The sequence below is a fragment of the Pelecanus crispus genome, chromosome 3, assembly GCF_030463565.1.
Source record: "Pelecanus crispus isolate bPelCri1 chromosome 3, bPelCri1.pri, whole genome shotgun sequence".
Classification (NCBI taxonomy): domain Eukaryota; kingdom Metazoa; phylum Chordata; class Aves; order Pelecaniformes; family Pelecanidae; genus Pelecanus; species Pelecanus crispus.
The window spans coordinates 81,772,220-81,795,027 of NC_134645.1; the positions used below are offsets into that span (position 1 = coordinate 81,772,220).

Here is a 22,808-nt window from a genome sequence, read left to right on the forward strand (position 1 = left end):
AAATTGCATTTTCCTGATGATAGCAATAATGTTTTATAATTATGTGCATTTCATGTAAAGTTGCTTAGTTAAATCTGTTTTTTTAATACGCATAAAAACCAAGGTCCGCAGTACAGATATTTCTTCACACTGTCCTACTGACATGTCTCAGCCCACTCTAAGTGGTCTCTCCTACTATGAAATAAAGAGCCTGAGACATTCTTGACTCTTTTTACAGAAGTCCTTTTATAAGCTGTTAAGAACAGTGATCCCAGGCAGCTGCTTCTGTGATGTCCTCTCCTTTGCAAAAACAGCACAGAGGTCAGAAAAACTGACTGCAGCTAGGACATTTAACTGCTACTGCATTAAAATAAAAGTTCCTCTGTTGTCTGTGCGTCCCTAGCATTTTTACTGTTCCAAAAATGGGGAAGTCAGTCATCAGTGTACTTATCTTTACTTCACAGTATTTCTAATAGCTTTACTTACAATATTTATAATCTGTAAAGATTTTAGAACTGCTTGAGGTGAACAACCCATCGCTGTCAGATCAGGATAGATTCCTTCTTCTAACACATACTGGTTACCAGAGAATTCTTCCTGGTCATACAATATGCAGCTGCAGGAAGAACAAGAAGAAATTGCCTCTTAGGAATTCTGTGCAAGTAAAATGATGCTAGTGTTTCTCAGTCTTTAGCCAGAGCTACTGACAGAAACATTATTTACAATGTTTTGTCCTGACAAGCTAAAGATTGGTGTGTAAACTGCAAAGCATTGTTCTCTGCAAGTCCCCATATGTGAAACCACTCCAGGTGTTAGAAAGCTGGTTGCTTTTTTAAAACTTTTACCATTTTAGTGATTTTTGCAATATTCATTCAATATAACTTACCTGCCATCTAAAATTTTTGAAGACTTCACAGCAAATGAATCAATACATCTTGTGTTTTTTTCAAATATTTGGCAGCTACCCTTGAATTCAGGCTCTGAAAATAACTGGACCTTTAAAAAGTCATAAGCATATTTAAAACAATTCATTCTTCAACCTTCAGTAACATGTCTCTACCATTACTTCTATAATTAGATTAAAACATACTTAAAACACCCAGAGTTGCTCAGTTACATGTATTTTTTGTTACCTCTTCAGTGTTGCAGTCCTTGTTCAAGACAGCAAGGTAACAATACCAAAAATCACTTCTGTCTGTAAACCACTCAGTAACATACAAAATAACTAAAACAACACTAACAAAGATAGCTCCTTGGACTATCTGCTGGAGAAGATGGTTAAATTCCCACAGAATGGCCAGAATAGGCACATCTTTAGTAGAGGGTCATAAACGGTTTTGGTTTAGATTATTAATCCATTTAATCTCCGAAATACATACTCTTCCCACTAAGTGAAAACTATCTGTCTCTCAGAACATAAATGGCGCATAATCTTGCAAACTACTCAGACAGCATGCCAAAAGGCATAGTATATATACCCAGGGTAGATGGGCTTTGTGTGCCTGTTACACCTATAGTTACAGTCATGTCAGTTCTTTCTCTGCTTGGAGGATAAGAGAGGATATGTCACCCAGAGTCTTTTGTCCTTGTTAAAAAGAAAAAAAAACCCCAAACTTCTAAGCAGCAAACCTGCTAATTTGGTTAGAAAATAATTAACCCTGATCACACAGAAGTCATTCACATTATCACATGCCTACCAGCTTTATTCACTCTAACAGAGATACGAGTGTGGGCATGTACAGCATTCTCCAAAGAGGAACATGCTGACGAGGGCTGCAGTCTGTTGACTACAAGCCATTACTTCTTTGTTTCCTTAGGATAAAGTCTTAATAGGCACATAATATACAGATGCAAATAATTTTTCATGCACACAGCTGAAAATAAGCAGCCTTGAGATTTTTATTCCCCAGAGTTTATACATTATGCCTATGCAGGAGATTCCAGTGAGGCATGCTACTAATCAAGAATGCAAAACGAGACAGCTAAGACTTTTCTCCCTAGTTTCTGGTCCCATGACATACTCACCATTTTGACTGAAACGAAAATAAAAGTAACTTTGTACATGGACAAACATGAAAAGGTTCAGAATTATGAAAGGATGAAAAAAGCCACCCATTAGCCTCACTGTCAAAACTATGTATTAGTACTTGCACACAGGAGACAGTCCAACATAAAAATATGTTAACTCACTGAACAGACAAGTTCTGCCTGCCATTTCCTTCTCTCACTTATTGACAAAGATGGCATTAAGTTTTAAGCACAACTCAGCAATATTTGCGAGTGAACAAGACTCCCTTAGAGTGCAGCCACCATTAGCAGAATCGTTAACCAAAGAAGTAGGTTCAAAAGGAATTAAGTCACAACTGTACCATGAACAACCACATCTAACTTGTTGAGCCCTTGTCTCAGCAACAGAATCCAGGTACCTGCACCTCTGCATCGAGGGCTGTGGGCTCCAGCTCCTCAGAACAATCACTGATACCCCAAAACAGCTCACCTGCTAAAGGAAAACATTGCCTGTGCCCTGACAAAGTTCTGATGGCAACTGTGTATTAAATCCCACCTTCCTTGGGACTTAATGTGCCTTACTGAAGAGGTTTGGGAAGTAGCCTTCCTTCACCTGCAGTTCTCACTCTTTGTCTGACTAGTCAACCACCTATGCAATTATCTGGGTGTTACACTAGACAAAAAGCCATTTCTTTATTTATACACGTTACAGACACTACACAGTATGTTTCATGCACTTAGAGAAGTATCTTACCTTGACTTTACCCCTTTTGCTTCCAACAATATCCTGCAAAAGTTTGGAGGGGGAAAAAAAAGGAAAAAAGGTATTTTAAACAAACATACAGAAATTTGTTTTTAATTATTGTTTAAAGAATGTAAATAAACTGTTAATAGAAAAAGTATAGCTCCAAATACTTCAGAGAAACTTGCAAAACAAGTATAAAATTAACTCCTTACCATAATGATGGGTTGAACTGAAGATATTTTGCAATTCTTTCCCCCCCATGCCTCAATGCTGGGATATAGCCCTTTAGCCAGTATATACTGCTCCCCCGTAAACTCAGGATTCTCATAAGCCACCCACCTAAGAGAGACAGAAGAAGAGGGCAATGGGTAGAAGTCACACTACTTTTCCAAAATACAGATGTGTATATTCATTACTGTCTTAACACAAGAACAAATAAAAAATTTCTCCCTTCAAGTGCTGAACTGTGATGCTATTAAAACCCTAAACAAACCTGTGTATCTGATACTCAAAAACCCATGCAAATTTTACTTCCATTCACCCTATTATGTCAATATGAATCAGAGTGAATTGGCTAAAGCAGACCACAAGTTCAAATACATCATCTGCTAGATATCCTAAAAGCTGTCTCCAGTAAGAATATTTTGAGATGTTTCACAATTCTATTATTTTATCTAGATCAAGTTCTTCTCTAGAAAAACAGACAGACACCAGAATACAATTTTTTTGGATAAAACTAACTTTCAGACACATCTGGGCAGTAAAGATAGGAATACTGATTTTTTTAATGTTGCCTGTACCTACAGTTCAGTTGTGTTTAAGCAAACACACACCCCAACAGAAAGTTGAATTGCAGCCACAGGCGTATATGCTAATGAGAGCAGGCTGTTCCCTGCTAGGAATCACACACATCTGCAGGAAGAATATCCTTGAAAGTTAAGCATTAAAACCATCACAGATTTGACCAGATTAATGTGTTTAAATTCAAAGCTGTTATTATAACTACTCAGATCTCATGCCTGACATAGGCCACAAACTCAGATTTTTGCATCAAGCCCATAACTTCTGTCTCAGTCAGAATATGCCTTTTTGAAAGACACTGAACTTGAGATACACACTTGAAGTATTAGAAAAGCAACCAAATCACTACATATATCTCTCCAACGTTCAATTACCCCTGCAGCACTTCGTTTCTAGTCTGAAGTATCTGCTATAAGCTAGTCTTGCTACACATAGTCTACCACATTCAATAAACCTTCTATTACAGCATTCTTCTAACCCTGGCTCCACACTGAAAGCCCAGATAAAGCACTCCTACATTGGCATTTTCTGTGATAACCTTTGTTTTTGTGATAACCTGCATAACTTCTGCTGCCTTTCACTGCTAGACTTACCAAACTTCCCCATAATTACATTCTGGCTCTTTTTTAAACTCATCCTTTTTGTTTGTTTGTTTGTTTGTGTTATGAGTGCCAATATTAGAACCTGCCACAGTAACAGCTGAGTTTCATTCATTATATTTATGCAAGGATCAGGACATCTTGCTGGTTCCTGGTTCTACAAGATAATCTTCTACTCATAGTCAACCAGCTTTTAATTTTAGCCAGTGCATTGCAGAATGAGTGTATGCTAGGTTATGCCTAAACCCACTTTCAGTGCAGTCATCTTAGTTAGAGAACTAACAAAAAATTTCACATCATAAAGCAGTGAAATGATACAGAACTTATAATTTGCAGTGGAGGCTAACTCTCACCATGTAAATTCACCGTAAAATGTTCTACGTGTGTCGAGCAACTGGATTCTACTAAGCTGCAGTTTTATTCCAAGAACAAATGCCAGAGTCTCTGCAGATATAAGAAGTGTGGTAACTTCAAACTGAAATAAAGCTGCATCAACATGTATGTGCTGAGAGTATGAACTTTGTATTACTTGTCCGTGGCAAACGCTCATATAATGACTCACATTTATCACTATTCACATCTCTTGGTTTGCCTCAGATATAATCAATTATTCTAACTTGTGATGCACTAATTACTTAACGCATATTTGAAGGCATATTTCAAAATCACCTCACAGTAATTCATCAGAGAGACATGGGTATGTACAATAAATTGAGCAGACAGTTCAAATGTCTCAGGTGTCTATACCAGTATGCCACGTACACCAAAAGCTGTGAAAATGAGGTTTCCTTAAGCCAATTTCTTCAGCAGATGTTTGTTAGATTTTTCAATGCACAAATGCCAGGGTACAGCTACAGTGCATGACAGTTTAACTTGACTGACATTTATGCAAACCAGTGTTTTTGTATTAAGTGAATGACAAAACATGCCAGATACCTCCTAAGAATCTCTTGACAGCAGTTATTGTTTCCCCCATCTAAAAAGGAGCTGGATACAGAAGTAATCAACATATCTCACTTCCACATGTTTATGTTGAAAACAGTGGGATTTAAAGAAGTACCAGTCTCCCACGCAAGTCAGCCCATGCAGTTAGAGAGTTTCTAGTGTCAGAGCCTATTGGTGAAATACTGCTTTTCCACTTCATTCAGAAGCCCATACAAGTTGCTGAGAGTAGTAATAACAACATCAAGAACAGGCAGCTGAATTTAGTACCAGCTAAACCTGTCAGACCTCAAGACTATCCCTAGGAAGGAGCACTGCCTTACTCCAATTTCTGACTTAACAGAAAGGCCTGGAGAGCAAGACCGCCTCCGTATCTGAGCAACAGAGTCACATCCCAGCTGCCAGGCACCACAAAAACTGAAGTACTGCTCTGCAGCATGGCAACAACCACCCTGCCCCACAGGGAGCGAGTTCTCCTAACACAACAGTTTTTGTAACCCCCAGCCCTACAAACTGCCTTAGTTAGGTTGAGCAACAACCTCACCCCAGGTTGCGGAGACCTTCACTTCTCTGCACCATTATCACCCCTGGAACCAGAGGTGTAGAGAAAAGTGTCGTTTATATATTGTTAGTACTATTACATGCACGGTATCTTTCCCCAAAGCCTTCTATATATGATGTCTAGGAAGCGCAGCTCCAAACTGGGTCTGGAAGAGCAGCCAAGAAAAGAACCTAGACACAGATAACTTGCCAAAAACCAGCTTTGCCCACGGTTTGCCCAGGATTCATCTTACCTAACTTTATCTTTTAAAACATTGACCATTTCTCATCACGTATGCTCTTTCTAACATTAGCCAAGAGGTGTAATCCCCCTTTTTGCATTGCTCAGACTCATTTTAGGATAGGACAGATTACCTAAATCCTGGAAGGCCCTTCTCTCAGCTACGGAAGAAGTGACAATACCTTCATTAAACCAAATGCCATAGCTGTAAAAAGTAAGCTTTCAGGCACAGAAGCACTCCTTCAGGTCTGAAATAGAATCCACAAGCTTAAGTGATACATGCAGACAATGGGTTTAAATTGGCCTATACATGCTAATCAGATAGACCATGACGGGCCAGGAAGTTAACTGGCGCTTGCAGATTTGTAGCAACATTAACAGAGAGAAGAAGGTAATAAAATTCTTTTCATAGGAAAGACAGAAAACAGGTTCTTTATCATACCCCTTCATGCTTGTGATTCCTAGTATCCCAGGGACCTGTAAACTTTAATTTCATGACTCCATGAAAGGTTTTTTCAAACACCCATTCAGCTCAGGTCAGAGATGGAGGGAAGTGGAAGCTTTGTTTGAAATGTTCTCCCACTGGGCGCCCAAGGGCTCTTGCCCTTTCCAGCTCCCAGTGGAGGTTCATTCTTGTACCTCAGGTCTCCTCAGTTTCACCCATGTTACCTTCCTGAGTGTATCTAGATTACATTTACTACATTCTGGCTCTTGTATATGAACTACTCATCACCTAATCATTTCCTTAATATCACTATCCATATATATACTAGAAGCAGCCAAATCTGCACTGTGGACTAATTACTTGAAAATTAGGGGAAAACCAGGCTGATTACAGGACCACAGTAAAACAAACACCTACATAAAAAAAAACAAATCCGGAAAAGTTCTTCCACCAAGTTCAAAAGGCATCAACTCAAAGACAGGGGCTTTTTCAGTATTTTTGGCAAAAGTTTGGTGTGTTTATGGGTAAAGAAAAGGCACATTTCAAACAAGCAATTCCTGTGATTTTGATCCGTGTTAAATATAAGCTTGAAGAATTTTTAAGCAGAGAGGAAATCAAAATTGTACAACAGTTGATTTTAGTACTTGCTTAAACTTGTAAAGGGTGTTACCTGTTGCTAGTAAATACTTCCATTTGCCACCACTTAAAATTCTGCCAATTTGGAAGTAAAGATCAAACCCTACTTAAAAGACGACAGGCCTCTCCTATTATCAGGCAGTCTGGATTGCTTTCTCCCACTCCAAGGGCAGAAGAATAAAATAACCTGGATTTTTTTTTTCTGAATTTCTGAAGAATGCTCAAGAGCAAAACATCCTCATTTTTAAAGTCAGTCCTCATCACCTTCGGATATTTTTTTCAGAATGTCTTTACAATGGGTTTAGCAAAGACATTAAAATATGGCTTGGAAACATTCTTCAGAAACACAATAGCTGAAAATTTTAATGCAGCTAGCGCTCAGTTACCCCAAAATGGAATATTCACTCCCCAAATGCAGAGCTGGGCTGTCTTCAGCATACAGTTTAGAGATGCAGTTTAGCTTACAACTTGTTTGGTAGTATCTGTGCACTGCAGTGTCAGGCATTCTTTTCTTTGATATACCCTTTAAATTACAGAGCAATCAAATTAATTATGTGGGAAGTACAGATCATCTGTTATCTGTTACTGCTATAACTGCTTATTCCAGATACCTGTAGTTAAAAAATTGCTATGAAAGGTTCAGGACTACTTAGGTTTTTTTTTTAAATGAATTATTTTCAACATGATACCAGGAAGGTTATGTTGAAATATTATGACAAGCTTTTACTGAATCTGTCACAGTTCACTATGACATCATCTACATTACAGTCTAAACAGCTCAGGAAATTGCTCAACAGATTATTCATTGCTCTATGACTGATTTCTTGGAAGGAAAGATATAAAAATCTTCTACCTGAACAGTTACTTAATACTTAAGACAAAGCATTTTATTACCAAGCATGACTTAATGTGAATTATTCAACCTTTCTCACACATCAGCATTTAGTAAGAACACCACCACAAAACCCCCAAACACTCACAACCTCTTTGGAAACAAAAGGGTCATACAAGACTTAAGAGCTGAGTGCTAGTCACCTGTTATGAGCAACGCACATAAATTTTTAAAAAGCTTATTCCTACAAATTACATCTTTAAGAGACTACAAGGTGAGATTACAGGAGCAGCAGCAGAGTCTGTGGGACAAGAGTTTTATTTGTAATGACTTCTAGCCACGTTTACCATCAGAGTATTAGAGTCACTCTTAATTACTAGAATACTCAAACTCAAGTATGATTCCTATCTTAGCTGCAACAGACATTTACTAGAACAGCTACACAAAGGGCATGATAGGTAACCCACAATTTGTTTCCCAACCTTCAGAGGTCACTTTTTCCCATGAATCTCCCTTGCATATTACAGAAGACAAAAGTGCACCGTGGCTTCAAAGGTCATCAGGCAGAAAAAAACCTGCTGTCATACCATATTAATATAAAAATTAAAAGCATTCCTCTGGAATGCACTGAGCTTGATTCTGCAATCTTTATCCAGACAAAACTTGCAGAAATATCATACAGATAACACACAGAAAGATTTAGGGTGTGGCTGGGTAAGGCAGAGCTTTCAGCAACTCACCTGCACACCAGGCAGGGAGACAGACTGTACGCCTCATACTCTTTTGGTTCTACTACTTAAAGTAATTTTCTGTGTTTGGAGATGTGATTGCTAATACTCGTTTGTATTTCCAAAATACTTTGTTGCAGTCTCTAAGGCTGTGAAACTGAATCTGCAATTGATGTACTGAACAAATCAAACAGCAACCTCTATCAACTTAGCAACTGTGTGTGACAACACACGTGGCACAAAGAGTAAGAGTTGTTAACGGTCATGCCAATGCAAAGCTTTGGGAACTGCTGCGTTAAAAAAAACCAAAACAACAATAACAAATAACACCACGGTACTAAAACACTATTAACCTATAGGATTCACTGCAAAAGCAATGTTACTTTTTAGAACAGTTAAAGTCTCCTTAATATCAGAATGTATTAGTGAGCATAGTAAGAGTTATCTCCATTTTACACACAACTGAGAGAAAGAGCAAGGAATTTGCCTCTGGTCAAACACAAGAAGCCTGGGAATTATTTTCAAAACTGGAGATTAGTTCTGTAACAATTTTGCTGTTGAAATGCTTTAAAAAAAATGCAGCCACGAGAACAAGCTATTTCTACCTTTCTGATGAAAGGTCATGTCATAATTTCATACTTTTATACTTTGTCTATCAGTAAGTCAACATTTCCTGGGACTATCCGATCTTATTGTGAGAAGAAAACCAATTTACTGTACATATTGACAAAAACTTTACTTTTCACATTCTGCAGTCAAGGGCAGAAAATTTTATCTGAAGATTCCACACAGACATTAGAAGTCAGAATGCTGAAAAACATCTGCAAATACTATCAAATTTTTAAAAGAACAGCACATTTAAAATTGAACAGCAATTAAAAATATCACTTACACGCCACTTAGCACATTTATAGACTGCGTCCTCAGCCCATATCCAGTGTCTTTCAAATTGGAAATAATTCCTAACACATTAATATTGGAACCCTTTGATCCAAAGTCTTTTTCACTGTACATTATCATATGGGAGCTTGTGAAGTCCTGTTAAAAGAAAGAGAAGCATCATAAAGAAAATGCAACATGATGTCTCAGTGCACTCAGAAGATGCCTACTACATGTTCTTGGAACTTACGCCAACAATCGGTCGCAGTGACTGCAACTCTTCATCATAGCCACCCCAGTCTGTCCAATCCCGATACGCTCCTTCTTCCAGCAAGTACTGATGGCCTTCAAACCCAGGCTTCTCATAAGCAACCCAACTAAACAACAACAACAACAACAGAGTCTGCGCGTGAAAATGGACAACTGCCACTCCGTGTTGTTATGGAGCAGATACAGATGTGTGAAATTTGTTCTTTTGCTGTGACTATTTGCAAATTTAACTCCAGCATATATCTAAACCCCTAAACTAGGAAAACAGAGAAAATAAACGGGTACTGAATTTGTCCGCTGCATTTCCAGCCTATGGAGTTACTACTTCAGCTGAAGGGGAAATACTGCTGCTGTTTTCCCACACTTACACTCCTCCCAGTACTTTCATGGATCCCACTGATGTAAGTGGTAGTCTTGTCTTTTCTTCTGATTCCTTGCCATCAAGCATAAAGATCTCTGATTCTATTTCCACATGTCTGCCTTCAAAGAAAGGCTTCTCATAAATGATTACCTGTAGCAGAAATGAAGTAAAAGAAAAATTGCAGAGAGCAGGATAAATTCTGACAACGGTTTCTTTTGCATGGGCACATATAGAGGGAGAAGGCCAGATTATGAAACTAATTAGTGGGATATCTCTATTCTCTTCAAGAGGTCCTTCCCTTAGAGATGCAACATGAGGGCTTGAATGTTCATTACCCATCTGCATTATCCAGATAGCTGTTAATACTGTCTCATATATGTGTGATGGATGCATAAACGTGACAGAAATTGCAGTTTCATGGTGTGGTCACATACAGTAGGACCAGCCACTAAACCATCAGTAGTTGGTACATGATCAAGATGTATTTATCTACCCATGTGTAGTTCATGTGTTATAAAATACCTTTGAGCAATCAAATAAATATTGACTTTTACCTTTGGCTCTCCACTGAATTCAACTTTGCGACCACCCTGTTAAAGAAAAAAAAAAAAAAAAAAAAAAAAAAGTTGTCTATACTTAGACAATTTACAGGCAACTATAAGAGTCATCAACTCTTCACAAAAAGACGGAATTAAGATGAAACCTTCCTTGAAGAACACAAGTGAAAATAAGAAGGCAGTTTTTTAAAAGCAGAAATGGATGCAATCAAGTGCTGAAAGTTCAAGAAACTTAGACTAAAAATTTTGGGTTTTAAAGAGTTACATTTTTGTGAGTCTTGAAAAATCTAGCCACCTTAACACATTATTTCTAACACATAAACACAGGTCATGTAACTTGCAAGTAATAACAGTATTTTACCATTTTCAAGGGCCTCATGGACCTAATGTAGGCTTCCTTCTTCTCCCAGAATGCTAAATTAGGATATTCACCAGGCTCCAACATTAAAGGGACTCCCTGGAAACCAGGTTCTTCATAAATTAGCCATCTAAAGGTGTGGGGGGCAAAAACAAAAGATAAAAACCCCAGAACATTTCTGAACAGTAAAGAACAAGACAATATGCTCATTTTAGAAAAAATGTCATTGTACCCTTAATAAAACTTTCTGTCTTTACCACTAAAATTGCCAACTACAAGCTGGCATACTAGCAAACTTCTGTGCCTGTGCAGGAACCACCAATAATGCATGTGTTTTGTTTGACTCTGTCTTGTCTGAGTGCAACTCAAGTTTTAGACTGAAGTTTCAAGACTTAAGGTTACTCTGTATTATTTTTGGAATAGTTTTAAAATATACAGAACCAATTTGCAAGGAGTCAAAAGATCTTTACTAACCTAGACTTGGATTTGTTGCAAAATCTGTTCAATAAAAAATTCTAAACTTGTGTTATTTACTAATACATTGAAAAACCTGACAACTCCTTAGGAATCTACTTCCTCATGGTTTGTATCTGCTAATAAATCTGCTTTGAAAGACTTAACTTTCAAAATTCCTGATTGGGACAGCAACAGTAGTTTTTCAAAGCTTTTTCAAGAAAATCTTAGCCAGTAATCACTTACTGGAAACAAAGAAACACACCGCTGATCTCTGCGTAAGGATGGCAATGGATTTCTTCCAGTTAAATTTACTGATCTCTCAGAAGTGCAGCATGGAGCAGTATAAAACAAATACTAAACAGGAACACTTTATGCAGCCAACCCTTAAATTGTGTAAGGATCATAATGTATAAATCTGGTAGTATCAGAAAGATGCTAAAATAATCCATCACTCTATCATGCTTAAAAGGCAGATTCCAAGCTGATGTAAACTGGCACAAGTTGGTGTAGTTTCACTGCAGACATAGTTCCAAGAAACAAACAAGGAGCTTTAATTTCATTTCTGTCTACAGCCAAATGTTTGATATATTGTGTGCCCTGTAGTTGCACCACTCAGTAAGCCCTCAACTTCGCTGCAAGAATTTAAACACATGGAAGACCAAGGAGAGAGTACAATCAGAAGATTAAGGTGCATTGACTCATTTTTGTTGGCAGCTTTTAGTAAACAGCAATTAAGCACCAACACTGGGAAAACTTAAGCAGATACAACCACACCCACATGGCAAGGTGACTCAGAATTAGAGCCTCCCTCAACTGCAAATACAGTAAACTGTCACGCCTGTAAACTAAAGGAAAGAAAAACGGCAACATGCAAAAAAGCAGCAACAATTTACTGAATTTCCCATGCAAGCAACTGGCAGAAGCAACTTCTTTCTACACTGGACTAATGACCTGACATCTGAGAAAGATTATTTTTCAACTGTCTATTTTGCTTTCTGGGGCAAGTATTAGTCTGCCTTCCCTCAAGGGATCCAAATGCAACAGAGAGACATTAAGACTGTAAGAGTTTACACAGATTTAATGCAAAAAATGCTGTCACACTGATGCAAAATAAGGACCAGTCTGAAGTCCGAGAGACACGCACAGGCTGCTTCCTTTCCAAAAATTTTGTAATTTCACTATTCACAGAATGCTTTTAAGTGAGGGACAGAAATACAATGGAGAGGTAGATGAAGTCAATTAATAATTTACCTCTAAATAACATACCCGATTTCATTACTCTCGGCAGACATGTAATTTGGATTAAGCTTGCAGTTCAACAGAAATAAGCTCCTGTCAGAGAACCAACTACTTGGACATTCTTAAAATTTCCCTATATATCCAAGTACTTCATTTTTTTCCCCAAATCAAGGTGTAAAGATTTAATCAGATAAAACACTCTTTACCTAACAACTAAACTGCACCATCCATCATGTAGCATATTTGAATACATCTTTGCAGTGGTATGTAACACTTGTCTTTAGTTGGGCAGGTTTTGATAGGTAAATACACCATTTACAGCAGGCAAATGCCATCAGTGCCCAAACACAACATGGCCAACAGGTAACAACCAAGGTAGGTACTCCCTTGTAAAATGGTCTGCAGGACCCAACATCACTGAAAGTGGTTCTACTCTCTCACTTTTTCTGAAAGCAGCGTCCCCCTTCTGCATACTTTTCCCAGTACCGCTGTGAGGCATATTTTCAGTACCGATTTACAAGTTTGTTTATTAAGTTATCAAAACTACTTTTGGTACATTGTCTGGATTGTTCCTTAGAGGTCTCCTTTCCCATAGAAGCTTGCTTAGTTCATGTCATACATTACACTCCTAACTCAGATGGCTAGGTATTTTCAGGTGACATAACATACATATCCTAAACATCACCATAAAAACACTGATTAAAATGCACTGTGAAATAACAAGAATGCTGCCCAGAGTCCACACATGACACCAAGTCTTGCTTGGTAACACAAGGGCTTCAAAATTTTCTTCTTTTAGTACAATGATTTCAGGTTTAGAGGAAAGCAAGTAGGAAATGTCTTATCGTAACAGTTCATCCCCCCCACTCTCACTTATGGTAAGTTTGCCTGAATGAAACAGAGCAGGAGAGGCAAACTCATTCCTTTGCTACAAATACACAAGTGTTACTCTGTCTTTACCACATGCAAGCAGAAGAAAAACTGGCTCTAACAAAACATTTCAAGAGGTCAGCCTCTCCAAGGGTGAAGCATTACAATTATGTACTAATGCTACTGTCAACAAATACTACCAAAACATAGGACTAGAATAAATATAGCCTGCTTCCACGTCTGATAGGTGTAACCAATGGTTTAAAACTAATTCCTTTCATAGCAGTACCCATTCCTACAGAACTATGCACTTACATGCCCCAGTGTACTTTAATAGAACAAGTCTTCTGAGTGGTGCCGAACACCCCCGTTTCTTCAGTGTCGTCAAAAAAGGAAGTCACGATTCCTAACCCTTCCGGTTCTGTATACAAATCAATTCGGCAAACCCTGTAATCCTGAAAAAGTGAAGATTGCCATCATCACTTAATCTGTGCTGTGAGTTCTGTAATTAATGTGGGTAACTAAAGCAGTTTTGAAACAACGGTTTATTTTAAATTGTTTCCCCCCTTATCAATTACTACTGCTATCAGATGCCTATAATAAAAGTATAACTAGGCTAGTTTGCCTGTCCCTGTTTGGACCAAGGCAGTCAGTCAATCTCTGATCAGCATTTACATTGTTTACTCGCTGCCACCTAGGCAAGAATGCATCTTCTTTCATCAGTTAACATCTCCTCTAGCAAATTAAATCCTAAGATAACACAAAGCAAGCCATTCTTGAAGCGAACTGCAATTTAAACAAGAATTGTAGTTACAAGCAGTATTTTCCCTCCTTTTTCCTTTCCTAGTCAAATAGCTGTATAGCTCATGCTTGTTTCAGCAACCTGCAAAAGGTAACTACTTAACAGTAGGTTAAAAGTGCATGTAGGGCTGTTCCATCCTGCATGAAACTCCCTGATAAGTTCGCGCATACAGGGCTATTTTTTGAGTATCAAACAAGGTTTGGTGTTTGACACCAATATTCGTGTCGAGTGTAAATTTGGATTTAAAAAAAAAAAAAAAAAAAGAGGAAAACCCACACACATCTTTTGAAAATATGAGTCTGTGGAATTACTGATGTTTTCTGAGATGTTTTTCCTGAGAGACTGACCAGGCTAAAAAGCATATGCTGTACATAGCATCTTGGAGGCTATTCTAATAAAAACCACTAAGTTTTCTTCTTGCCCTATCCTTCCAGTGGATGTTACCATAAACCCCATTGTGCAAAAGCCCCCACATTTATTTTGTGATTAAACAAGAATTTCAACATGGAAGATTGTTTCATGCATTTACAACTCATGTTACCCTTGCGTCCTGTTACACCAATCACACTTTTTATCAGTACAAAATATCACCAAACATTAAGATCTATACAAAATTTTCTTTACTTATATTACTTGCCTTAACAACATGTCTTATTGAACCAATCACTGCAGGCTTTAGAGATTTGCATTCATTTTGCTCTTCAGAAGTACCTGCACCCCAAATATCTGGGAGTTCCAGCTCTCCTTCTTCCAGGGGAATAGAGGGGCCTTCAAAATTTGGTTTCTCATAGAGTATCCAGCTTAAAATAAAAATTTCTCATTTTTAATAGTGCTGTATTAAGCATCACTTGCAAAAGTCATGCTCTCATTTAACAAATCCTTTCACAAGAAATATTATTTCCAAGCCCTTCCCGCCACCCCAATACAGCTTATCCACCCAACGCTGCTGATGCAAGTCATTTCTGGTCTCTGTGAACTTCTAAAAGCAATGATAAAAACAAAGATGCCTACTGCTGACTCTGTAATTTCATCAAAAACTCCTCCACCTTTTTAAATTGATGATTTGGGGCAGCAAGACTGCTGTCTATGAACACCAGACTTTTGCATGAGATACTAATTAGAACCGATTTGTAGGTCAGAAAATGTTGACACTGCAGACTGCTGCATCATGCATAAACAGACAAGCTACTTGGATCCTGTGAACAGCAGCCTGGCGTTCCACAGGCGCTGGTGTAGATGTGCCAAAGGATGATAAGACTGCTCAGAAGACAAGCACAACTTTATTTTTAACAGCAGGTTTGAATATTTAACTAGATAAAAACTATATCCATCTGCAAATACGAAACCCTCCCCTGGAGCTCTCAGTTGAAGGGGGGAGAAACAAACCCAGTCCCCTAGTCCGGGCTGGAAAAGAAGACCTGGTTCACACAGATCAGAAGATTTTCATTCCAGTTTTCTGAAGCTAAACAGCAATCAGGGTGCTTCCCAGTACCTCCTACTGCAGCTAGCCCTTGTTTCTACTGCTTACTATCAGATCATTACTTCTGAGAACCTGCTATTTGACTGTATTATAGCCTGGACACAACTTAACTTGCCATGCTATCCACACTAATAATGGCTGTTCTGTTAATGCTATGAGGAGTATAGGAGATTAACTTGTTTTGAATTACTCTTAGGCAATCTAGCTTTTAAAAAAAAAATCCCCTCCAGAATTATCAGGGAAACAATTATCTCTACAGCACCACCTTATACCTTTGGACACAGAATTAATCTTCTGCATCCAAACCCATGTCAGACTGGCTTTAAAATCCTTTGCTAGCCTTTTAGCCCAATCCAAATGCTATGCAAGAACCCAAAAGGGGAGATGAGTCAAAGGGCAGCCGAGCTGGACAGAATCTGTCATTTCAACCCATGCCTAAGGCTGGTGAAATGTTGCACCCCTCCAGATGGTAACGCTCACTCAATTTGTCAGCAAAGTAACTTTCCTGGCCCAGAACTTCCTATTGCAGAGGTAAAATGCCACATTTCTGGTTCATAGGTTTCTATGTTACATTGTCATTTGCAAGGAAGACTTACTGTGAATCACATGCTGGTTCTGGTTCAAAAGATTTTTGGACAGACCAATGATAAAGAGTAAAAATTAATCTCTTACCATCCTCTGATGACTTTAACTAAAATTGTTGGTGACAGAACCCAAGAACTGCAATCCAGAACATCATGGAAAACTTCAATACCATTTTTTTGATAGTCTGATTCACAGTATATCACCAACTGTGTTAAAAAAAAAAAAAGACAACAAACCAACCAACAACATATAATTCTATCTTGCTACGCTTTAAATATATAGAGGAACAGTAAAGATAATAAAATTGATCTCACCTTGCCAGGTCTGGGATTGATTTTACTTTGTCCATTTCTTGAAAATGCCTAACAGATAGTAGGGAGAGAAAAGTCACAAGAAAAAAAAAAACAAACCAAAAACGTACTCTATAATGCTCAGCTATAAAAAAAGAACTAGTGGAACAAAATAAAAATTAGTCTGAATAGTAAAAAGTTGATAATACTTCAACTTCACCTGCTTACTGCTTCAATTCCTTTTTCCTCCTGAAGGGCAGTATCTTGCCACAAATGCACAAATTTACACACTTTTTTTTTTTTAAACTCTGAATTACCATCTCACTAAAGCCAACTAAACCTCAGACTTGAAATGCTTTAAAATGCTTCTGATCAGCTTCCTATATATTCCAGGAGTCTCATACCAAGAGACTACTTAAAAAACTGGCATTTAATAAAGTACATGCTCTACAATGATAAAGATATTAATCAATCTTTAAATGTCTGGTAACCATAAAGCATGAAGTAATTTTGAAGGAATGTATGAAAAGACAGAGGAAGCATGATGGCATATACATGTATGAACTAATTAGCATAATAAGTTTTGTGCTGAACACCTTGTAACAAGGTAGGTTTCTTCAAAAAGCATGAGACTGTGCAATAAGTGATAGATTAAAAATGCTGAGAACAAATAAAACACACTGAGGTATACAAAATCTAAAACAATGCTGAAGTCAGTGGTAAATTATATGATATAGAATATATGGGAAAGTTGTGGTTGCATCACATCATCTTAAAACGAATAAAGCACTGGAATTATGTGTTTGGTTTCCTAGGAAGGACAGGAGTGCTCATTCTGGGACAGGGTCCAGCTCTTCTAGGAACTATTCATACAAGCAAAAAAACCCAAACAGATCCTGCCCCTAAATAGGTTGCAGCCTAAGATAACAAGCAACACGTGCAAGAAACTAATGAGAACATATTAGTCAGCATGCAGGGCAGGCAGTGGTCTCAGGACAGAGTTCCTCACCACCATCAGATTTTTGTAGGCATCATCAAGACACGTTGAAGCATGACTGGTTTTTTAGCCTGTGCTTCAATTCCAGTTAGAACTTGCTCTGTGTTTTAAGCAATGCCGAAGTAATTGTTTTGGGCTGCCCTTACTCTTTTCCTTCACATTACCCATTAGCCATTGCATCACCATTTTCTTAGTCAGTGGAAGATGCACAGTAGGTACACATCATACAAACATTCTTGGTTCCTGTATAGCTTAAGCAAGACACTTCAGAGCCAGCAACAGTGCTGCAGAAGTCCTAGAACCCTACAGAGCCTAACGGGCCTCTCTCCAGAGCAGTCTTATGTGTGTACAATACCCCCTTGCCATATCAGGCCTCCACACTCTACTGAAAAATTGACACCCACTCCGGGACAACAGTTTATGTACCAAAAAAAAAAAAAAAAAAAAAAAAAATCAGTAATAGTCATTCAGCTTTAAAGTCAGGTTTTGAAATCCAAGCAGGACCATCCAGAGTAATAAAGCCTCTTTAACTGGCAGCATAAGTCTACACCACTGCAAATAACCCCCCTAATTTTCACCCCCACACTAATTAAAAAACTTCCCATGAGAGAAAAATCTACATCCTCAAAATTGCAAGGTAGCATAGATGATTTCCTTCTGCAAGGTGAAGAAGAGAGGAGTTATTTCTACTACTCCCCTACCCTTTTAGTAGAACTGTAACAGCAGATAACCATTAGCTTTGGAAAAGTATTTCTCAAACTTTTTATATGCTGCTTCAATTCCACAGATCACATTAATGCGGCTGTTAGACTTTGGAGAATATGTTTCTTCCCATAGTTCTTAGATCTCTTGATTATAGTTTTCCTCTTGGGTAAAAGTAAGGCCCCACATCAACAGAAAGAGCAGGTATTATAGGACATTGGTTCATCATTTTTTAAAGAGAAATTACGAAGTTCTCCCACATCAGGATAAAGTCACCTTGAAGGGAAAACACAGGTCTGCCTTCACTAATGATGAATAAATACTCATAATCAGACAAAGGAACAGCCCTCCACTGTAGCAGCACTTTCAATAATCACTACTATCCACTTCTTAAAGTGTTATTAAGGAATATGTATTTTCTATCAAATGCATGGGAATACTGGGAACAAAAACAGAGGGCTAAGAAAAAAAGTTTGCCCTGTTACTCGTTTAACCATGTAATGGCTGAATGTCTTGCTGGAAGAGGAGATAGATTACTGTCAACAGAAGAAGCAGGCGCAAGTTTTCTTAAGTTCACAGAAAGCATTCTACTAATTTACAACAAAAAATAAAGTTAGCGTGAGATCTGTTTCAAAATAATACAAAATCAAGTATGAAGACATATTGAAACATACACTTTCAATTCATATTTCTGAAGAGTCTCAAAATAAGGGCACCATGAAGAAACACAATCACATTAATAGATGCCATCTCATTTTCATGTGTACCCAACATCAGATGAAACTAGTACTATACCTATGTTCACCTCTATGTATTTGTAATCTATGTATGCCCCTGACAGGGGAAGCAAAACAAAACAAAGTATGCACATCATCTATAGAAAATTTAAAAGCTGGGTAACTTTCCAGGCAGATTTTAAACAACACAATACTTACATCCACATCTAATAAACCAGTAGGGACATTTGACTCATATCTGCTTGTCCCTAACCAGCTGGAAAAACTTTTCTCAGGGTTCCCATAGCTGGGCATTTGTAAACTTAGTTCTTTTTTTGCATTATCTGCTTGCATGTACTTCTCCACAAAACTTGGAAACTTCATATCTGAAAGAGACTGAATTGCAAAATCAAAATTAACAGTCATTCAGCAGGTAGACAAAATTTTACATGGTTGCATTTCATGAATGACCTTTATTACCTCAGATTTCTGAGGCATGCTGAATGGCCCAGAAGCATCCTGTTGTAAAGGAGGCATCCCTGAGGAGTCAGTTGTAAAAGCTGTTGTGGTGTTATTTATTGAGGTGACAGAAGGATTAAAAAACTTTTCTTTAGATGTAGAAGACAGCAAGCTTGAGAAGAGGGAGCTTTTTTCAAGCCGGGATCTCTTAATTTCACCATCTGTACCATCAATATTCTCTTTTCCATTTATTTCCTGAGTCAAGGCAGGTTCCTCTCTATTACATGACTGCAGGGCTTTGAATATGATACTTTGCTCAGTTGATGCACGCTTGGGCCTGACTCTGGCTATCGTTTCCAGGCTTTGCATTTTAATTTGTTGGGCTGGTAACAGATCCTGTGTTTTTTCCCTCCTCAGTCCCAAACCAAAAGTAAATACACTAGGATCAAATACTTTCTCTAAGTTGTCTTCATGAATGGGAGGCATTGCGAAGTGGGGTGCTGGGGACTTGGGAAGCTTTGACCTCTTCTTTTTCTGGGGTAAACAAACTGAGCTGTCCAAATTTTTTATTGTTTCAGCAAACTTCTTCATGTCAGATGGGGAATCAAAAACGCTATTGTCTTCAGCAGATCCATTACAGGTTTCGCCTGGGCTCTTTTGTGTATCGAGGTCGTGCTCCGATATCAATACACTATCTTGACTGCTGTCATCATACTGCAGTGCTGCAAAGCTCAAGTCTCCTGGCTTTGCCTTTTTATCTCCATTTTCCATCTTCTCAAATTCTGATCTAGAAACCTGATGAGATAGTAGAGGATATTTATCATCATTGCAAGGTGATAAAACCTCTGTGTTTGGCAGCATCTTTTCTTCATTTCTGTGGAATTCTGAGCTTGTGTTATTTCTTTGGTAGGAAGTATCTTGAGCATTTTCACTTTTACTGGGTGAGTGCAAAGACAGTTTAAAAGGTGAACTCTCTTTTTTAGCTGTGGTTAATTCTGAATCTGGTTGCTTCAGAGAGACACTACTAGCATCAATTTTGCTGCTTTGGTTAAAAAGGGATATTGCAGCTTTTACTTTAAGTTCTGTTGTCTTCCCAATATCCTCATAAGAGGCAGAGCCTTCTTCATTTTTGCCTTTTAATTCTGCAGCGCTTTCTTTCTCTGATGTGCCATTCTCAAATAACTTCTGGCGACTGCTTTGCTTATTTAACGTTTTATCAGGCTGTTCACTTTCCTTAGGTTGTTTTCCAAATTTCAGTTTTGCTCTGCCAACAAATGTGCTTGGTACAGTACTATTTTTTGAAGCAGGGATGTCAGTTGGCCTCTGGCTCTGGTTAGCGCATTTATTTTCAAACAAGGAAATTTTATTGGCAATGTTGCTGTTAGTTTTATTAACTGGTTTTTCAAGAGTATCCTGCTCACTTTCTAAACTGTCTTGATTTGTAGGTGCTTTAAAATTCAGCTCTACATTCTTCGGTTTGGCTGGACTACAGGAGGCAAAGTGATACAGAGTTACATCTTAGATTAACCTTCAAAAGACTTGTAACAATTTTCAAAACAATAAAATGTAGCATTATAATGAAATTTTCCATAGTCATACTCAGTTTAAATTTTGGTATCTCAAAAGGAATTAAGTAAAAAAGGAATAACTATACGAATGACAAAAAAAAAATCAGACCCTAAATAAGGAGAATATATTTCAAATATGTACACAGTTCTTTAATGCTCAGTAAAACAAAAAACACAGCAGCCTACAGCATCTGCAATTGACACAGAGAACTTTACTTATGACTGACAGACATGAAAATTTAATAGTGAACAGGCAGAATAAATTATACGCATGCAATTCCCTACAGAGTTTAGGAAACAAATCCCAATTCATTAAGGTGATAATGAGTTGGTTAACATTTGAATATACCTCTCCAACAAGTTTTGAAGACATCTACCCAGATTCTTTGCAGTCCTTGTACTGCAGAAGCAACCTTAAATCGAGTGAAAGACCTCTTCTGGCCTCACTAGCGCTGGTGGAAAAGGTAACACTCTCCAATCACTACATCACCTCTTGGCTAAGCAAGCACCACATGTGAGGACTCTCCCATTTCCTTCAGGTAAAGTCAGCTAACAATTCAAATTGTGTAAACTAACTCTGCTGATTTTACAAGAATTGAATTAGGGAACACTTATACAAACTTCTCCATCAGCGTGGATAGGGAAGCGTGTACAAGTACGTAGCACCTAGTACTCACGTACTATGGCAGAAGGCTGACGACATGCAGCAGAGCGTTTTAAGCCTCCTTCCTCTGAATATCTAAATCCAGGAAAAATAATTTGTCCATGTCACTTTCTACTGCAGGAACAGTATGAACAGCTGTGAAGATGCAAGACAGGTATCTTCCAAATTTATCAGTCAAATATAAGGAATGTCAAGGAGCTCACCATTACCTCAAAAGCAGACCTGTTCTCCCAAGAGGAATCTGGAGACATTCAGCCATGGGAGAACACACAGCAACTGCACTGTGTGAAAACTGACTATGGTGGGAGATAAAAGAAACTAGCTTGCATCAACAATTTCCGAGACCTCAAATGCTCTATCAATCAATGGATGATTCTGGTATTTAAGTGCTTTCTTCTTTTTTACCTATATGAACTGTGTTCACTGAGCTCTCAGACTGCTCTTTAGCCCAAGAAAGAAGTGTGAGGTTCAAGTGAGTTAACATGAACAACCCAAAAACTGAGATAACTCCTTTCTCCTCTTCCTCAAAATATCTATCCAAAGTAAGAAAGTAACCCTACCAAAGCAAGACTCTCCATTGTACAAGCTTCTTTTCTTGAGAAAAGCATGAGGAACAAACCTACTGAAACAACAGAAGGAGCCCAAAATCAGCTGCCTAAGAATCTATACAGAAAGCAACTGTTAAAAATCACCATGTCTTTTTGGAGAAGACTTCCTGACAGCGCTCACTGTAACTACCAGCCTGCTCATGTTGGCTCATAACTGGAAGGCTCTTACAAAGAACACGTAATCAATAAAAAAAGGAAATAGTAAACTTAAAAATGACTGGCTGTACTTCAGACAGGTGCTAATAAAACACACTTGGAAACCTTAAGTCTAGAAACAGGAAAAAAATTACTCCTGAAAGGGGGAAGGCAGGGAGGGAACTATCACATAGCATAAAATTAAATATATTTAGACGCTACTTTTTATTTGCAGTATGACTGTTTTTCCTAAACTTTTCAAAATCAAATTATACTATGATTTTTCTTGGAAAATGAATAAAAGTTGCAAGGGACCT

General features: G+C 38.0%; 1 protein-coding gene across 1 annotated transcript in view; it reads right to left on the reverse strand.

Moving 5' to 3' along the window:
- The window catches only part of CRYBG1 (crystallin beta-gamma domain containing 1), a 42,188-nt gene that overhangs the window by 14,723 nt on the left and 4,657 nt on the right, over positions 1–22,808 (reverse strand). Inside the window, exons 2-17 of the mRNA XM_075708120.1 lie at positions 21,434–21,484; positions 19,538–21,002; positions 19,277–19,453; positions 16,667–16,714; positions 16,440–16,558; positions 14,925–15,087; positions 13,801–13,940; positions 10,924–11,050; positions 10,560–10,595; positions 10,013–10,155; positions 9,625–9,751; positions 9,388–9,533; positions 2,944–3,070; positions 2,741–2,773; positions 866–975; positions 466–595 (exon numbers count right to left, since the gene is read on the reverse strand). Coding sequence (XP_075564235.1) covers positions 466–595; positions 866–975; positions 2,741–2,773; positions 2,944–3,070; positions 9,388–9,533; positions 9,625–9,751; positions 10,013–10,155; positions 10,560–10,595; positions 10,924–11,050; positions 13,801–13,940; positions 14,925–15,087; positions 16,440–16,558; positions 16,667–16,714; positions 19,277–19,453; positions 19,538–21,002; positions 21,434–21,484 — 3,142 coding nt within the window. The remainder of the gene's footprint in view (positions 1–465; positions 596–865; positions 976–2,740; positions 2,774–2,943; positions 3,071–9,387; positions 9,534–9,624; positions 9,752–10,012; positions 10,156–10,559; positions 10,596–10,923; positions 11,051–13,800; positions 13,941–14,924; positions 15,088–16,439; positions 16,559–16,666; positions 16,715–19,276; positions 19,454–19,537; positions 21,003–21,433; positions 21,485–22,808) is intronic.